This window comes from Corvus moneduloides, chromosome 7, assembly GCF_009650955.1.
Source record: "Corvus moneduloides isolate bCorMon1 chromosome 7, bCorMon1.pri, whole genome shotgun sequence".
Taxonomy (NCBI): Eukaryota; Metazoa; Chordata; class Aves; order Passeriformes; family Corvidae; genus Corvus; species Corvus moneduloides.
This window is the reverse complement of record NC_045482.1, coordinates 25,416,372-25,435,168: the sequence shown is the minus strand read 5'-3', so window position 1 is coordinate 25,435,168 and position 18,797 is coordinate 25,416,372. Positions and strand designations below refer to the sequence as shown.

General features: G+C 45.1%; 1 protein-coding gene across 21 annotated transcripts in view; it reads right to left on the bottom strand.

Annotated features, from left to right (window-relative positions):
* Positions 1 to 12,758: 12,758 nt before the first annotated feature.
* BIN1 (bridging integrator 1) overlaps positions 12,759 to 18,797 on the bottom strand; it is a 95,429-nt gene continuing 89,390 nt past the window's right edge. For all 21 annotated transcript variants that reach the window (XM_032113843.1, XM_032113836.1, XM_032113839.1 and 18 more), the window contains one exon: positions 12,759 to 18,312. In XM_032113843.1, the coding sequence (XP_031969734.1) occupies positions 18,205 to 18,312 (108 nt within the window). In that variant the 3' untranslated portion in view covers positions 12,759 to 18,204. The remainder of the gene's footprint in view (positions 18,313 to 18,797) is intronic.

Here is an 18,797-nt window from a genome sequence, read left to right as displayed (position 1 = left end):
AGTTCTAGCCAAAGAGTCTCTACAGCCTTGGCAAAATACCCTTGCTGGTTTATGCTTAGGGGAAGTGAATGCAGGAACAGAAAGCAAATCTTCTTCCTGATGGAGCTGTTTCTCCTTAGGCAACTCAGAGCTTCATTCCACATAGCCATAGAGATATATAAACCAGATGTGGAAACAAGTGGGTCATCCACTGCCGTGACCTGCTCTGCCCAAGCACTGCTGGCACTCTGCTGTATCATCACAACTAACTCACATATGGCTCAGAGGTATTCCTTCACTGTACAAGGAGCAGATCCAAAGCACAAGTAAGGGGAAAGGAGCTGGTGAGGGAAACTTCCAGCTGGATGAGGAGAAGTCATGATTCAAAATCCAGGTAGCTGCCCTGGGCAATACCAAAGCTCAGGGGAAGCCCTGATGCTGTCTAGAACAAGTGGAGACACTTTGCTTCCCAAATCAACAAAGGTTCAAGGATATTTTAGGCCTTAAATCTGCCTCTTCACCAGGATGGGATGTTACCTCTGAGGCTGGGCTAGCCCTGAGTGATGTATTACAGAGAAGAAGCATGCAGATATATACATGTACTCACCTGTACACCGTGCCACCCAGCAGGATGCTTCTGACAGGACACCTCCCTGCCAGGGCTCCCAAAATTCTCCACTGCAAAGCTGACAGAAAGCCACTGTGAATAGCAGTGGGTGGATTTATGGTTCATATATAGACACATAAATGTATTTCTATATCTCTTTATACATCATGAGGGCTGCCTTATTTCTGTCTGGGACCCTCTGGACAGATATACCTGCTTTTAAGCACATGGGCCACAGGTTTCACATAAAAACCACAGAGCATCCACACAGCAGATATGTTGTCAGGGAAAAGGTGACAGTACAGCTTAGGTACCTTATGTCAGGCTACACTGGATATCCAGGAAAAACAAGAAAAAATCTTAACATCAACCTGAACAATGATTTTTGTGAATAAAAGGGACAAGCCTAGGAAAAAAATGTAATGTTCCATTGCCTTTGTGTTTATTCATACAACTGTGTCTAATTAGGTAGGCAGGTGGGTTATATGGGATAAATAGATTTCACAGATTAAAAATTGCATAGGAAAATAAATGAAACATATTTAGTAGGCAGATTTGACATCCATATATCAGCTGCTTGAAGTTTCTCAAACCCATGAAACTCTGTCAATCATCCCCAGGAGACAGGTCAGTGCTGAGAGCACAAATGAAACAGCAACCAGCACACCACGAGGCCGTGTCTGTTCCAGATTCATGTGCCACTGCTCCCTCTCAGCCAGATGATGTCAGGATGAAGTGCTGTCACTCAAAGGTGACACTTTCCTTTGGGACTAGACAGTGCTAACGATCAATGGCATGGCATTTTATAGTGCTCCTTTCTGATACTGCCTACAGAGGTTACACACTTTTCGTTTCCACCACTTGTAACAGAAATGTGTGTTTGGCACACGTGGTCACTTGAAATGCAAAAAATAGAGAAAATAGAAATAACCTTCTTTTCCTACACAGCACTGACTTAATATGACCAGATGTGACCCCAAACTCAGTGTTGCCATAAGACACTTGAATTCCAGCACAGTGTGACTGGAGAAAGAGAGATGTTGCCAAACAGGAACTTTTCCAGAGTGCCCTTAATTAAACCCAGCATGGCAGGACACAGATTTCTGCAGTTTGCATCTGTGGACTTTTTTGTATGAAATCCCTGATGCTCCCTCTGGGGATACAACTCCCCATGTGTCAGCAAGAAAAGGGAATGAGCACGGGGAACAGTGCAAACCACGGAGCAGCACTGCCACCCTGAGCTGCTCCTGTGGAGCTGCACAACAGCAACAGAGCAAGAAGTTCAGCTGCATAAGGCAACAGGATCTTGGTGTTGCCTGGTTTAGGCAGCAGCTCCTGCAGCCATGAAGAAAGCTTTTAAAGCTTCTGGCTTCAGCCAGACAAGTCACCAAAGTGGCACAGATGTATCTCATTCCTAAAGTCCAAGTAATACGTTAACCAGGCAAGGCACTCATAGCCGTGCTGTCTAGATAAAAGCCCGTCAGGTGTCAGCTGTGACACCAATCTGTCAATCCAGATTCCCTGCAGCAGAGCCATTGCTGAGCCTCCCAGCCCTCCTCTACAAATGCAGCATGAAGTGCTTGAGGGACAGAGGCTTTGCTTGGCATCATGGTATAAAGGCCCACATCTGGGCGTTTACCTGCAAACTGTGGCAGGGTTTCAACCCTGAATGTAGGATCTTCTCTCTCCTCACAGTGTACTATTCCTCTTCTACCAGGACCACCCTTCAAGCATCCTTCCTTGCTCACAACCTGCCTCCTGCAACTTTCCAAAGGGGTCATGCTGCTCCCAGGGGAGCTGGCCACCTCACAGGGACTCTTTTCCTTCCTCACTGGAGCTGAGCCATCTTGAAGGAAGAAATGTGCCCTTGCACAAGCGTTTCAGTAACACACTCCAGTCCTCTGAAGTGTTCATGGAGATATCCTGTCTGCAACACTCTGTGCAATGCTCAGCATGCTGACTCTTTAACACTAGGCTGAATTTAGGAGCGAAAAGTATGCTATTCTTTTTAATGGACAGGTCACTGCTATAAATCTGTCTTTTGTAAGTGCCTGGTGTGATCAGTGCTTTCACAACCTTTCAGCATGGCTATAACCAGTCCTGTGGCTTTCACTCACCGCAGGGTGTTGCAAATGGAGTACTTTGGTCCAGCAGCCCAGGCACTTTTACATCACCAAAATTTGCTTTGTCACAGAGTCCATTAAGGGGAAACGGTGCTGTGCTGCAAAGCAACTCTTCTGTACCCCTGTAAAATCATATAAATCTACCAGTCTCACTGCTGGGAGTGACTGCAAACAGGCTGAGGGAGTTCTGCAGAGAGCCAGGGCTATTAAGTGCTACTGACTGGACTTTAAAACACAGGGAGCTGCTGGTTCTCTTAAAGTCCATGTTAATGACCATAACACACACCCCCCAGCTCCTCATCAGAAAAGTTGGCCTTGTCTTCTATTTGCTGCTGAAAAACCTGCCCAGCGGCCATTATGCTCTGCCCTTCTTCATCTGATGGCTGGGCCACACAGTCCTGGGTGTGATCCATCCTCAGACAACAGAACTTTTATCCTCTGAAGAGTGGGCCATATGACTTGCTCCCCATAGTAAGTAAGCAGAAAAGAAATTGCAACTCTGGCGGTTGTAGGGCTTTATCCTAACTACAAAATGCTTTTCCCCAGCTGAGATGGGGCCCGTTAGCTTTCTTCCATCCCACCTCACAGACCAGTGACACCTGCCAGACAATTTCCAGCCACAGCACGAGACAGCATGCAAGGAGCGTGCCTTTTGCTGGGGCTCCACAGCCTCCCTCCCACTCTGATTTCTTCCCCCACTAAACTCAGAGTCCAGGCTGCAACACTACAGGACTGAGGTCTTTGTGAGCTGTTTCTGCTGGAGGAAAACAACTGCTGCATGGTAGCAGACTGCGGAAGTCGGTGAGCCTACTGAACAAGGGACAAAGATAGTCCCCGGATAGGACAGTCCCTAAGACCAGAGATTCCTCCCCAGGTTAGAGTGACAAAACGGGCTTCCCCCACGATGACTTGCTTTGGTATGTTAAGGTACCCCTGTTCTGCATCCCTGGTTGGCCCATTGACCTCCCCGCCCCTTGTTACCTTATATGTCCCTGCCCAAGAAGGTTCTCCACTCCATGTTCCCCCATTGGCCCTTGCCCCATCACCACTCCCTCAGAGTTTCCCTATTGGTTCCCTTACCCTAATCCAGCCTGTGTACTGCCCCCGTGCCCTCACATCATTGCTCTCTGATGCGCTCTCTGCTCCCATTTTTAAACCTGGGCCCTGCCATGTTCTTTGTCTTTGTCCCTGGAAGCCTTCACACGTGTGGCTGCAATAAACCTCTCATGGAGCTGTATAGGAAGACCCTTCCTGTCTCTTTGCCATCGACCCATTTTAAGGAGCTGTCTGTGCGCGGGTGTGCGCGGGTACACGTGGGTGAGTGTGTGGTGCTCCTGCCGAGCAGCTTCGCTAAGGAGATGCTTTAGGAAGCTCACGGCACCTCACTATCTGGCACCGACAAGCCGCCAGAGATCGCGACAGCAGGGTCATAGCAAAAGCCCCAAATGCCACAGCGGCGAGTCCTACAAGAGCCGTAAAGGAATGGGTTTGCAAGCAAGGACTCATCCCTGTCAAAGCCCAGCTCCTGAGCCAGCCAGGACCCTGGTTGTAGCAGGAAAGCAAGATCTGAATGTCATAAGGAAGAATTAAGTGTAAAAGAAGCTGTAAGAGGAGGGCATCATTTGTTCTTGTATCAGACAGCTGAAGGCGGCCTGCTGCCATGTAGTCTTGAATTTGAAGAAGCAAAATCATATCATGATGTCTCTAGTACACTGAAAGACATTTTGTCCCTTCTGCAATGGCTTTTATAAGAGAGACATGTTCCTTCCAGGCTGTCCCAAAAGGAAGATCAACCCCTAGGAGACACATCATGCTATCCTACCATGATACTGGACTTTTTTGACAGGTTTCCTGCTGAGAGAACATGAATAATATTACTTCTGGAGATGAGAAGAAGCCCATCTCATCCCACAGGAAGCCATATGTGTTAGTGATTTCTGACAGAAACTATCTAACAGAAACTGGACACAGTGGTCGTCAAAACCTATTCAGGGACTAAACAGGACATGGGGTGAGAGACCTCTAAACCTGCCTCACCTGCTGTGTTCTTAAGAGCCTGGAACTCCATGACCTCCTGTGTTTATGCAGCAAGTCTGGGGCAGGGCAAGGACTGAAGCCAGCTCTCCCGAAGCCTGTTGCAGCTGAACTTCCTTTTTTGACCCACCTACCCTTATTTAGAGATGATCTTTAATATTCCAGAGGCAATCCTTTATCAATGGCAAGGACACCAAATCATACATTTATTTTTTTTACTCTGGCATTGGGTATTTTTGTAGCTGCCAGCTCTCCATGACGCATGACCAACATTTCTTCTTGAAAATGGGACTACTCAGAAGCACCTTGGCATCTCTGACAACAAAACACTCATGATTTTAGCAGGCTTTAGGCATGGAGGCTTCTTAGTAAGTCCCCACAAGTATTTATCTGAATCTTCCTGCACATAAAACACCTTAGAAATCCAGCCCAAACATCACACTGTAGCCTCCCACTAGGATGTCTGAATAGTTGCATAATTGACATGAAAACCCAGCAGCCTCTGTGCAATTTCCCAGCTGACAGCTGCTTCCACTACAGCAGTGCCTACGTTTGTGTGAGTATCAAAGGGGGACAGCTTTTGTATGTCATCACATTTGGCCAGAAGATAACTAAACAGCTATCAAAGCTGAGACATGTAACAATACAGATAACAGAAGATGGTTTCAAAGTACAACACAATTCACCCTTTTTCCCCTCATTTTCTTTGCTTATTTTTCCATTTTCTTCCACTCAAGCAACTGCCTAGTGACTACCTTGCACCTGAAGACAGGTGAGGCAGAGGTGCTTTAGGAGTGCTGCTGCTGTGAGACACTTCATGTGTCCCAAAGGCTTGGCCTGGCTACCTGTCCTGCAGAGAAGGGCTGCTGAAACATTGCTCTCTTTGCTACTGTTGTGCCACTGTGTCCCTTCACCTTCAGCTGGGGAGAGCCCAATTTTGCTCTCTGCAGCTCGAGATCTTTCTGCTCAGCCAGTGTGATGGTTGGCACTAGCCCTTAGCACAAAACCAACCCCTCAGTTTTAAAAACTAGGCTGGGTCCCATCCTTCCTGGAAGGCTGACATGGTCTGTTGAAGCATCCATGTCCCTAAGTTGTGAAAACTGCTTGGATGAACAGTACCGTGCACAGGGAGGGCAGAAGCAGGAATGACTTCAGTGCTGTGCATGCACAGTCTGTTACACACACACACAGAGGCTGCAGGTCAGTTGCTACAGACTCCCCACAGAATGGTGCAGCCACGACAGCAAACACCTTAGGAGGTTAGGTCTTCTTCAAGCTACATGTAATCCTTTCAGTGGCAGCATCACTTAAAAAAAATCACCTACACATTAATTAAAAGAGGGTATTGGAAAAACCATTCCTCTCCCAGTGCAAGTGTTTGAACAGATCATAAATGAGGCCTTGCAGGAGTTAAAGAGCACCAGAACAGCAGAAAGTTCAAGTGGAAATGAAAAAAAGTCATTACAGATTAAACTGGCTGTGTAAAACCCCCAAAGCTTAGAATTAAAAGCTTTTAAAAAGCCTTGCATGGACTCACTGACTCATCAAAATTTAAAGGCAGAATTATTCCAAAGGATATGCTAACAGACCTTTAACTCAATGATGGAGAAAGAAGTGGAGCAGGAGAGGATTTTTAAAAATTTTTTTTAAAAATCCTTTAAAGTCCCTGATAGACTTGGGCTAGTCAAGCTGCTGATAGCAGCACTGCTGAGTGGCTGTAAATCCCATCTTCAGTGTGGAGCATGAGACAAATGCACAACTGGAAACTTCATGGGAAGTTGCTGCAAAAGGCTTGAGCATGCTGGCTCCCTCCCACTGCCTTCTTCCAAGCAGCTCACCTCTCAAGGGCTTGCAGCCACCACGCCTGAGGTAGGGGCCCTGGAAGGTCGTTAATCCAAAGGTATTCATGCTATACCCTGTGCTGTATCCACAGCTGCATCCAGGAGTCACAGCAACCAGCAGGATGCTGCTGGCTGTGACCTTGAACATTGGCTTTCATCAATTTCCCCTGTCCTTTCATGCTCTTTAGCCTAATAACTATATTGAATTTCAGGTCTGGGTACATATTGCTGGAGATCCAGAAAGAGAGCTCAGAGAGAAACAGAGGTACAGGAAACCCAACTTTAGTACCTGAAAAGTATCCATAGGAAATTTTCTTTTGGGCATCTCGATTCATATTGAAAAGCTTGGGCTTTAGCTCTTTCTCTTTCTGAATATTTTAGTAGGATCACAGCAGTTGCACTTTCTTTCCCCTTGAGTTTCTTAACACACACTAAGATCTACAGGATTCCCTCCTGCTGCTGGAGATAAAAATGGTGCAAGCCAAGGGCTCTGCTTAGGGGTGCTCCATACGTAAGCCAAACAAAGCTGGTCAGCACTCCAGCTGTATCACCTTACATCAAAAACAAAAAAGCTTTATTAACAAAATTGTAAAATTTTGTAGAATATTTGTAGTAGAAATACTATGTTCTAGCTTTTTGATTTTCTACTTTTCCACAATAACATTATGCAATTAAAATCAGGAAACAGATGTTTGTCCTAAAAACGGAAAAGCTGTAACAGAAAAATACAGAAAATATGAGTTCTGTGTTTGGCAGAGTGATATTGTACATCAGCTCATTAAAACTGAGTTTTAACTTTTAATCTCAATTTGCTTTTAAGGCAAATTTGGAAGTTTCAGGCTAGCCCAGAAATAGAAAATCAAACTTTTGTTCTAATTCCAATCCACATTCATTCCTGCACCACCTTCATCACCCAGAATTTGTTGTATCAGAACAATAACAGCAGAGGAAGACCCCATTCTTGGCTTCTGCCCGTATTTCCAGCATTAATAGGCAGTTCTTGAGAAAGCTGCAATTCCTACAAAGGGATTTGGAAAATACACACAGGACACTTTGACTCTGCTGCTATGGCCTCTTCATGTAGTCCAGGTTCTCTGAATTGTACCTAACCCTGTTGTAGATCCCACAAAAAGCCCACATAAGATAATACAGCTTATAAAGAGCTTGCGTATCAGAATGAAACACAGTCAGGCCAACAGGCCACAAGAATGACACCTGGAAGGAGGAAATCAACAACACAGTCTAATTTCAGGCAGAGAAGACCTTCCTGGCTGTCTCACACACTCATCAGGAAGCCATTTGTTTATCCATTATTATTATTATTTATGATAAATGGAGTGTGCTGTAAACCCAAGGCCGGAAGAAGCTGTGCAGCTGGAATAAGATGCTCCTCAGATGGCTGCTCTGGGGAGACTGAAATGTTTTTGCAGAGCTAATTGCCTCATAAATTGGTTTTATTCTCCTGGCTGAGGCTAATGTCTTCTTTTAAAGTTAATAAAAAGAACTCAATTTGCTGATTGTTCTGGACTGATACTAGCAAAAAGAGCTGCTCAGGGACTCTGGAAGGGCCCAGACAATTCCTCAAAGCCACTGCAGCTTGGATGCTAAGTGGTGACAAGTAAGGTGTTCCCTGTCTGCTATTTAATCTGCTTTCCAGTGATGCTGTCGCGTTGTGTGCCTTGGGTATCCCCAAAAACGTCTGAGGGGGAGAGATTATAATTGACAGCCTCCTGTAGCAGACTCCAGGGCTTGGGGATTGAGAGAACAGAGCACATGTTTGTGCCAAAGGAGCATGTTATCAGCAGGCACGATGTGAGCTCATGTCCCAGCAGCGTTCCGACCCACACCAGCCTCAGGCAGCCTCGTGCAGCATCACAGCCTCCTCACACCCACACATTTCACTAACATACCACTTAAAAATGCATCCCTCTGCAGGTCAAACTCTGAGCAACTCTGCAAAGGTTTGTCAAATGGGGCCCGTAGAGTTACATCTAAAACTGGTGCACACTGACAAACCCCTCACAGGCAGGTCCTGTGTCCTGCCCCACCAGCCCCAGAGCCCGGGGCAAGTGGAAGAGCATCAGCACGTACATTTTTGCCCTGGTCAGGTAAGAAACAAACTATTCCCAGCTGCTGATCCTGACCCCGACATCCAGAGTGAAGTGTGAGCCCCTCACAACACAAATTCCCTGCCCTTCCAGTCAGGAAGTAGAGGAAAACCCTATCCATTACCATGCCATGTGTGGTGCCTGGATGCTCCACACAACCATTGCAGACACACCAGCTGCAGCCACCATGCCTACGGGATCTCTTTGATAATCTGAGATAACAGAAGGTCACAAACCCACAGCTTCTTACACGGACACAAATTTCTTGGGAGTTAAGCAGGGTCTGACTCTGGGAGGAAAACTTCAGCAGATATCCAAAAAGACTGCTTAAAACTTGGTGCCCCTTGGACCCCCAAGCATTAAAAGGATCAAATCCTCTGCTAGTGCTGAGCACAGAGAATTCAGCTCTGATGCTGAGCTTAATTAAATAGAAATATGAAGTAAGAAAGAAAGGGTAATTAGATAGAAATGCAGAGTTACAGGATGTGAATGCTGATCAACCTAATAATAGACAATAATGCTGGTAAAGGGAGTTAAATGGATTGTTTAATGCATGGAATGATCTATAGTATATAATATATAAAGTACTTAACAGTAAACATTTAATTACCTCTTCAGTTGCATTTTTCTTTACTGCATGGAGAAAAAGTGCTTCATAAAAGAGTTACTGGATGGGAGTAATTTACAGTCCTGCAAAAACATCTGTATCGTATGGGAAAGAGCAACAATTTGTCAGAGACACAGCAGAAAGCCTGAGACAGGGAGCAATGCCGGGAGCTGCCAGATAGGGCAGGGCAAAGCAAATTAAATACCTGTCCTCCTTATCTGGTACATCACTGCCTCTGGGGTGCAAGAGGCACAGCCTTCCCTGAAGTGCCTCACACAGGAAAGAGGGCTTAGGAGGCAGAAGATGGACATGACACTTCACAAGATGGCTTCAGGTGAAACTTGCTGAGGATTTAGGAAGGTGGCCGCTTGTCAGAGAGGCACAAAGCCAGCTTCTGCTGTGCATTATGGGGAAAGTTCTTAGGGGGCTGGAAACATCTCTGGTTAATGTAATCATTAAGTGCAAAGCCATGGCCCAGCCACCAAAACACCCTGGCTGCTCCCAGCACAGATGCTCTCAGTCTGAGCTTTCCTCAGATTTCCCCAGAGGAGCCAGCCAGAATTCTGGTATATAGAAGGTGTTTTTCAGACCTTCGGGGGTTTCATACTGAGGCAAGGAGCTCACGGATGTCACGAGTGCCTCCATGTGGCCAGCTCACTCCTAAGGCATCATCGCCTTCAATAGCAAATACAGCACTTTGTGCAAAATCAATAGTCAGGTCTCTCCTGGAGGCCTCTAATAGAGATGTATGGAGGCAATTCTGGACATTAGAGAGGGGAAGTCACTCTAGGAGGCTCTCACAGGTCTCTGAATTGGAGATAGGAGAAACTACAGCCTGTGGCACAGGGGTTTCTGAACACGCGTCACTTCTGCCATAATTGCCCACATCGTGACTGTCACAGAACATGCCCTAAAGGGGCACATGATTCCCTCTGGGACACAGAACAAGGCTTGCACTCCTCACAGGCACAGCAGCAGTCTCAGTCTCATCACATTCATTTCACACCTTGGGCTGTGTCATGCTGCTCAAACAATGCAAATATGTGCAATTTAATTTTAATATCTTGCACTCCTGCTAGAGCTTCTCTTTCTCCTATCTTATTGCCAAGCTGCTGGGACAGAGCTGATCACTTGCACTTGGTGGAGTTCAGCCCTCTCCCTGGCAGGGTCACATGTGGAGTGGATTGCTTCCTCATCACTTGGATTTCAAAAGGCAGCCTTGCTTTCATGTCCTCGTTACTGCACGGCTCTGTCACCTCCGGTGCCTGATGCAGCATAGGTGGCACCTGAGTTTCTATATATTAATTCATGAGGAAGTGCTGAGACAAGCAGAGTACGTGTGAAGAAGTCAGCCTCAGTAAGAGGGAGCACGAGCAAGACGTGAGATAATGCCAGTTCTAGGAAAAGGAAAGCTGATATTAGATTGGGGCTGTGCCAGAGTTGCCTAGCTGACTTTGATAACTAACAAGTTCCCTTACAGATCTATTCTCCCAGCATCCAAAAAAACAGTCTCACCCCATACCTCTCAGCAGCGCATGAGAACAGCTCACAGAGTCTGCCCATAGCTCCTGGCAGGGGGCTACACGTTGTCCAGTGAGAAGCGATGCCTATTCCATTACCTGCACCACAGAGCCAAGGAGAGCAGCCTGGCCATTAACTGCCCGTGATGAGCTAATTAATCATGGGCACTTGCTGAATTCCTGTTCCCACACTGTTATTAATGGCTCTGTGGATTGGGCTATGCAGCAGAGGCTCTTCCACCTGCTGAAGCAGCAATTCTGCCCTGCAAAGGGAACCAGCTTCACCCAGCCAGCAAACAGGAGAAATTGCTGAGTGCTGCCCCAAACTCCCATCTTCTCCTCCTCAGCATTGCAGACTGACTCCTAGCTCCACACTGGGGCTCAAGCTTCCTGTCACGGGGTCTTCCCAGGTGGCATGGGCTCCTGCTGAAGGACAGCCCCGGTACCAACCTGTCCTTTCATGTGGGTATGTCATGGAGTGACTGACACCACCCACTGCCAGTCCCTTGCAGCACATAATACCCTGGCTTTCACCTTGCCCACTCCCAGGCACTCCAGCCTCACCTGGTGCCACATGTGTCTCCTCCAACTTAGAGGCTTCCTTCTCCAGCTGTGTTCCCAGACAGAAGCTCAGTCTTCCCTCAGTGTGATGAGGGCTGTAAAGGTTGGACCAGGGACCCATGAGCCTGATCATGCTCCAGATGTGCTGCCACGGCTTCTGTGGCCAGAGCCTGCACATGGCCAATGAGGCCTGCTTGTTTGCTGCAACAAAACATCACTGGGAATGAATTAGGCAGCTGAGCAGAGACTCTGACAATGAATTATTCACTGCTCCCACTTGTCTGTCTTCTCCCCTCCCATTTCCTTTGTATTTCTAGGTGATGGGAATGAAACTGTGTGAGGAAGGACATGCAGAAGGCATGCATAGGGTGCCACTGGGTCTTGCTCCTGACCTGTGAGCTTCCATCTGCAGCAGAGCTGGCCCGTCTCAGCCTCACAGGAGCCACCATGCCAAGACAGAGCCTGAGTCACCAACTGCAGTCATAGTTCAGGGACAGCCTGCCTCTTGCTCTCCCTCTGCTGCAAGATGTGACTCAGGTCCATCCCAGTGCCATAGAGGGGAGAGGCTAAAAGGCTGTCTGAAAGCAAAGGAATGGTGCCAAGCACAGTCTGGCCAGCTCCCCAAGCTGGCTCCAGGGCTTGTGGAGCTGCATTCTAAGGCAGCGGACTCTGGAAGTCCATCCATCAAAGTGCTAACTGGCACCAATCTACATCAGATCCCAGTCTGGCCTTTGGCCAACGCTTGCTATTTACACACCGAGTCCCATGTGCAGCTGTGCCAAGCCTGTTTGGAATCAGGCATTCCAAGGGAATGGCCCCAAAGCAGTCAGCTATGAACTGTGAGTCCCTCTTATCCTGTCCCTCAAAGGTCCCCAGTCCCTGTGGTTGATGGGCACAAACACCCCCTTTCCATTTACAAAGGAAACGTCCCATTTAAAGAGCTGACCCCAAAGCTAGCCTGGGAACTGAGCTCACGCAGGTGTGGCAGCAGGCCAGAGGGGGCTGAGAGAAGTCTGCCAAGGTGGGGCAGTGTCCTTGCTGTGTCATACTCCCACCAACAGACTTGCCTTAGAGGATGAAGGTCACATCACATTGGGGTCAGTAGCTAATAAAAAGGAAAGGTCTCAAATCCTTCCCTACACTACATTCATTTGGTGTCACCATCAACTGGAACAGAGATGGCTGCCACAAGACCTTACTCTGCTGTTGTAAGGACCAGCATCACCATCTCCACCCCACGTTTGTAAGAACTCCCAGTGTTAAAGGTGCCTGGACACCAAACCTCTATGAAGCTGCTCACCTCTGTGGGGAGAAAAATGTCCTGAATTGTTTCAGCATTTTAATATAAAGGTACAAAAAAACCAGAGAGAAACTGACGCAGGATTTAGGATGACACAAATTATATTTCTGAACATCAGCAAGAAACAAGATGGGACAAATTCATCTAGTACTTGTGGAACTGGGCATCACAGCTCTAAATACAATGGGAATTGTTCAGCTTTGTTTAAACAAAACAAAATTAATTAAAAATCACTCGACCCCCAAACATTTCTCAGGTCATTGTGATTAAACTCAGAGACTGAATTAACAGAAGGAAAAGAGATTGCTAATACATTGCCTAAGTCGTTCCCACTTAATTCAGCTAAAGAGAAGCAATAAGCCCAGGACTGCATCTGGCAAGTTTCAAGTAGGGACCATGAAATGCAGACTAGGGTCACAATTAGTAGAATAAGCTGCAAAAAGAGGTGAAGGAATTATAGCCATAGGACACATCAAAGTACAAGCTCATACAGAGCAGTCTTCACAGCTGTAGTTTCTCCATTTGGTTTCATAAGCAAAATTTCCGAGTCTTCTAATTCTCAGCCCCCATGTGTCAACTAGACCGGATGCTTTTGCGAGTGCTGGTGACATAGTCCAGCTCTGGCAGCACCCAGGACTCCTTTCCATCAGGAGTTATGCAAAAAAGTGTGAACCAGAGCATGCAAGCAGAGATGTGTCTGCACCAGTACCAGGTGTGAGGGTACCTGTGTGGCAAGGAATAGCTTCCCTTTGGCAGTCCAGAGAAGAAAAGCTGTTGCTTGTTTTCCTGATATCAGCACTACGAAGCTGCATTGTGTAGGATTTGCTGATGGACTTGTTTGTGCATATTCTAGCTTTGCACTTTTGGCTGGTGGGATGTGGCCTATGCCACCATCATCCTCAAACAACATGGGAAGAGGCTGGGAAGTGAGAGGAGCTGGAGAGTGGGACCAGATGCTGAAAGACAGAGATGCTACTGAAATTAGACGTGACTGTGTTAGATGCACACAGGCCTTGTCTGTGGGAGATCCATGGGTCTTCTTAGAAAGGGCTGAGAGACACCTCTGCATCTTCCAGATGAGGACATTCACTGTTTTGGGGCATTGATTGCACAGCATCCAAAATACCTGTGGCAGAGCATTGCATCTGTCTGGCTCAGAGCAGAAAAGAGGAAGCTCTGAACTCAGTGCCCTTGGCAGGCAAGAGGCACTTGTTATCAGCCTGACCATGCACATCTTGGCCATTCATATTTTGTTCTCAGCCCTAGTTTCTCCCTGAAACCAAGAGGTGAGGGATTCAGTGCATCAACCCAAAATGAAAAAGATAATGGATCATCCTTCCATCCTCCCTCACCTCCTTAGCCTTGGGCTTCTTCCCTCCAAGAGGCCACTGCAAAACTTAATTGAGCTGTTCCAGGCAGTATATGGAGTCCTCACTAGTGCTCCAGGTCCCCTTTGACTTGGGGCTGTCTACCTTGGCCATGGTCTTAGGATAGTGGGTCAGGAAAGGGTTCTGCAACTGTGAACAAAGCTTCAAGGATTGTGGCACAATTCACACAAAGCAGCTGGAAATAAACCTGCACAACCCCTTTTACTGCATCACATCAACAGCCAATAAAAACAAAGGTGATAAAAGCAGACAGCTGAGGAGTGCCCATGGAAAATAGCACAGAGTATGGGGGAGTCTTGCCTGGAACACCACACTTATCTTTACCCTGGGACCTTTCCTTAACTCTATCTAATAGATATATTACTGACACTGCCAAGATAGAAAAAGGGGGGGAAAGCAATGCCTTATTTCCTTCTTATCAGCTGGGTAAATACTAATTCCTTCTTCATACTAGGATTAGGCTCAAATTGGAGTAGTATCATAAATCTGTAACCAAACTGAGGCCAACAGAGCAAGAATGCCTTTCCTAGCCTGGCTACCAAACCAGTCAGTGGCACGGGATGAGAGATGCTTTTATTGTTCACTCAGTAGAACAATCAAGTGGAAGATTATTAAATGGGGAAAACAGCAGCTTTGATGGGCCAGATAGCAAGTAATCCCTGAAATGTGTCCAGTGTATGTGTCAGTGGAGCAGAACTAGGCTTCTTTGGGTTCTCTTCAGTGGATAATGTATTTGCAAAAAAACACAGTTTAGGGTTAACTGAAACCAGTCATCAGATTAAGAAAAAAGGCAAAGGCAAAAGGACTGCTGACATCAAAACATTTTCTTTCAGCATTTTCAAAACAGAAGGTTTCACATTTTTGCTTCAAAGCAATTTGTTGCAGCCCAAGACATAACGTTTGTTAAAAAGTTAAAATGCAACCCTAAAATGAATGTTTCATTTTGGTATTAAAGGATTTGTTTGCTTGTTTCAACTTTTCCCTTTTTCACTCCACTGAGAAAATGGAAAAAAATTGTCTCAGGTCACCCTTACATTTTTTCTCAGATTTTTCAGTTCAGCCTGCAAACTGAAAAACTACTGTGGGCACAGCCTACTTGGGAGTCTACTGTCCCTCTTTCTATTTGAATCAGACCTAAACCAAAGAAGATGGGAAGTTCATTTCACCAGGTAATACCAACCAGAATCAAGGTATTTAGGAGATGTAAGAACACTGAAAATGGGAGGAGCCATGGCTGTTTACAAGGGGCTGAACATGACCCAGGAGACAGATCTCCTGGCTGTAAAGAACACTGCCATCTACAAGTTTCCTGCTATGCCATCCTACTTTCATATAAGGCAATTTATAAACTGTGGGTCTGATCCCGCATTTTCAGAACCTGACTGAGATGTGCTGACACCACTTATCTGTGAGCAATGCAAGATCCAGGTAACCCACCCTAACCTGCTCTAAACAAGGGGGCTTGGGGGTTTTGGGGTTGGGGGAAGCAAATGGAGAGAGACACAACACTCTCCCCACCAGCAACGCTAGAGCATCACTCACGTGACCTGAAAACAACATCCCTTTTTTGCAGAGTGCTACCACTTCTGCAGGGACAATACAGTACTGGATAGTTGCTCTGCAAGCTCAATAAAATGAAAAGGCCTTACAAGGATCTTTGTTGGGACAGTCATCTGGTTCAAACACAGCGGAGGACAACAACAGCTAAAAAACCCACAATAAATTAGGTATCAGCACAGCTTTCTAAATGGTCTAGAACAGTTACTACAAGACAAAAATCACAGCTCTGGTACTTAGAATCTTGTCCTTTTCTTAAAAAAACAAAGCTATTATCCACAGGTTTTGCATAAAAATAAACATTTTAAGCTGACGGCATTATGTTAATTGGATCAACCCGCTTTTTAATATATATATATTTCTATGTATATTTAAATGTATATTTTATATGAATAATCTTTAAAGGAGTAATGGGAGTCACAAATGCATAAAAATAGATATTTTGGGGGGAAAAAAAGAGTAATAATAAAGACAACCCTGATGAAAAAGGAAAAAAAAGTCAAACAGGGCAGTATTCTAAAGCAACAACTCACTATACTTTAACTTGTGGAGTCCAGTCCTTCTGTATTGGGAGCAGTTACTCCTAAATACTATTGGGGTTTCTAACAGTGATGAAAAATAAATTCCTGCACATTTTTTCTTTTAAAAAGGAAAAGGGGGTTGGGTATATAGGACAGATTTAATGCCTGTTACGTTGCTGTAAATAACTAGCATGGATCATCTCCCAAGCTGAAAGCAGCAGGAACTCCAACAATGCTTGCATTTATAAGAATATATTTTCTAATCAAAATCAGATCTGTTCCTCCAAACTAAGTATTTTTTTAAAAAACACAATTTTTGCCCTACAATGTTTTTCTGTTGTTCTACAATTAATCCAAACAGATTGGAAAAGGTGAGATTTTCAGTACTCTGTCAGCATTTTGTGCAGCTTTGACAAAAGCCAACTCCTACCAGTTTGGAAGATTATTTCAGAGTGATCCTGAGCATAGGGTAACCTCACTGTTAAAAATCCCTTCAGGGCAAGACGATCGTAGGGGAGGAGGGGAAGCTGTAAAAAATTAAAATAGCCTGACTTGCTTGCCAGCTGCATCAGTATTCAAGTAAAGTTTATAAAGTACCTTTGTGGGACTTTAGAGTCTTGGAGAGTCAGACCGGCTTATATTAACAAGTGTAATATGCACTTAGAAACAGCCTTGTCATCTGCTTGCCTAAACTAAAAAAAAAAAAAAAAAATTCAAAAACAAACAGAAGCAAAGGAAAGGTAAAGGAAAGGAGTCAGCATCAGTATTAGACTGCAGAGTGTCTTCTTGACACTGACACTTTGATATTCTTGCCTTCCTCTCTAATGCATTACAATAGCATGAAGTCACACAGCCATTTTAAACGAGCATTTCAAGAGTCCAGTTTTCATAGAGGTTAACTTGATCATCAGCACAGCACTGGAGAAAGCTGATCTAACGATATTTCACTTACAGAACTCTTCAAAGGAAAATAAGAAATACAATTCCACAAAAAACAATGCCAATGAAAAGCACAGAAAGCAATTTGTTTTTTCTCAGTGTTTTCTCTTTGATATTCTTACAGAAAAAAAAAATTCTTCCCTTATCTCTGTCTTTAAAAGCAAATTTTCTAACCAGTAGATTTTAGAGCTATTTCCCATCTACATGAATCTAAGCTTTTCTGAAACCACCAATAGGTTTGGGTTTGTTTTTTGGGGGGGATAGGGGATGAGGATGTGTGTGGTAGAGGATTCCCTCTCCTAAATTTCAAAGACATCCAAATGGCATCTATTTGTTTTGTCTTGTTTTTCCTCCTGATTATGTCCATTCCCCTTAGGATTTCACAGGCCAACACTACTGTGAGAATGTAGGTGTCTACATTTGAAAGAACTTTGGACTGAGCACAGCTTCACACATTTCACCTTCTTCATGCCCTTTCCATGTAGTTTCTTCTATCTTGACATGTATAAAATTACAGTTTATGTAACATTGTTTTAAAGGAAGAAAATAAAATACACACACACACACACATACATTGTATTGGTGAACACTATACACTAAATTTTTTTTTCAACAGCATAACAGAAAGTTTGGCCTACTGTAGGTTGAAGATGTAGGGAAGGCTGAATTTTTATGGTTGCCATGCAAGCCACCTTCAAGACAAAACAGATTAACCCACCCAGGAGCAAATGCAGCTTCTACTCTCCAGCTGTTCGACAAATACTGCCTTTCCAGGAATCAGACTGACATCTGACAATTCAGTCAATGCAGTACTTGGAGAACCTCACTGAGTTGCTTCTGCATCAGTCCTTTGAATCCAAATGCTGTTTAAACCAAAGGGGAAGAGGGTATCTGAATTGCCTTATTATTATTAATATGTATATATTTCAATAACACTTTGAATTTCAATTAACTTCTGAAACCTTGCTCTTTCAGAAGAACACACCCTTTAAGTTGACTTTTTTTCAGGCTTCTATTCCTTTAAAATTCTCTCTTCTTTTCCTTTCGTTGTTCTTTTTCAATTATCTACCAGAAAACTTGCTTTCTTCCAGCAGAAATGCAGCTGGTGGACTTGGACTCTCACTGCACCCGTTCTGTGAAATTCTCAGGGAAAACCCCTCGGCATTGGTCAAGTTCCTTATGCTGGATCCAGTCAGACTCCTTCACACCCATCAGCCATCCTTCGTCCTGGAGGAGAAGACAGAGATGAGGTGCTAAGGGATATAGATGTGAGCAGGGATTTTTATTACACAGTGCAGGCCAAGGAGGTGCCAAGGGATTACCAAAGCCATGCTCTTACTTGGCTTGGAGACAATCCAGGAGGAGTATGGGGGAAAAGGAAAAAATGCTTTTGTTTCCTTTTAAACAGAGAAAAGGCTACATCCCACCAGAGTTGGTACCAAAGCTCCCATCTGACCCAGACTGTGCAGAGACACAGTAAAAAGTTAGAGCAAGCGTAACAGAAATACATCAAAAATTTACACCCACTGAAGCAGAAGAAATTCTGCCAAAAGAGACTCCAGAGCTACAGGATGGGAATCACCTATCTCATCCTTCACAATCCAGACATGAGGGGCCTAGCATTCTCCATAGCCATAAAAGAGATGGGTACCTCCAGCATGTAATTCACCCCATTCATCTCAGGTACAAGTCTTTGGAAAGGATGAATCAGC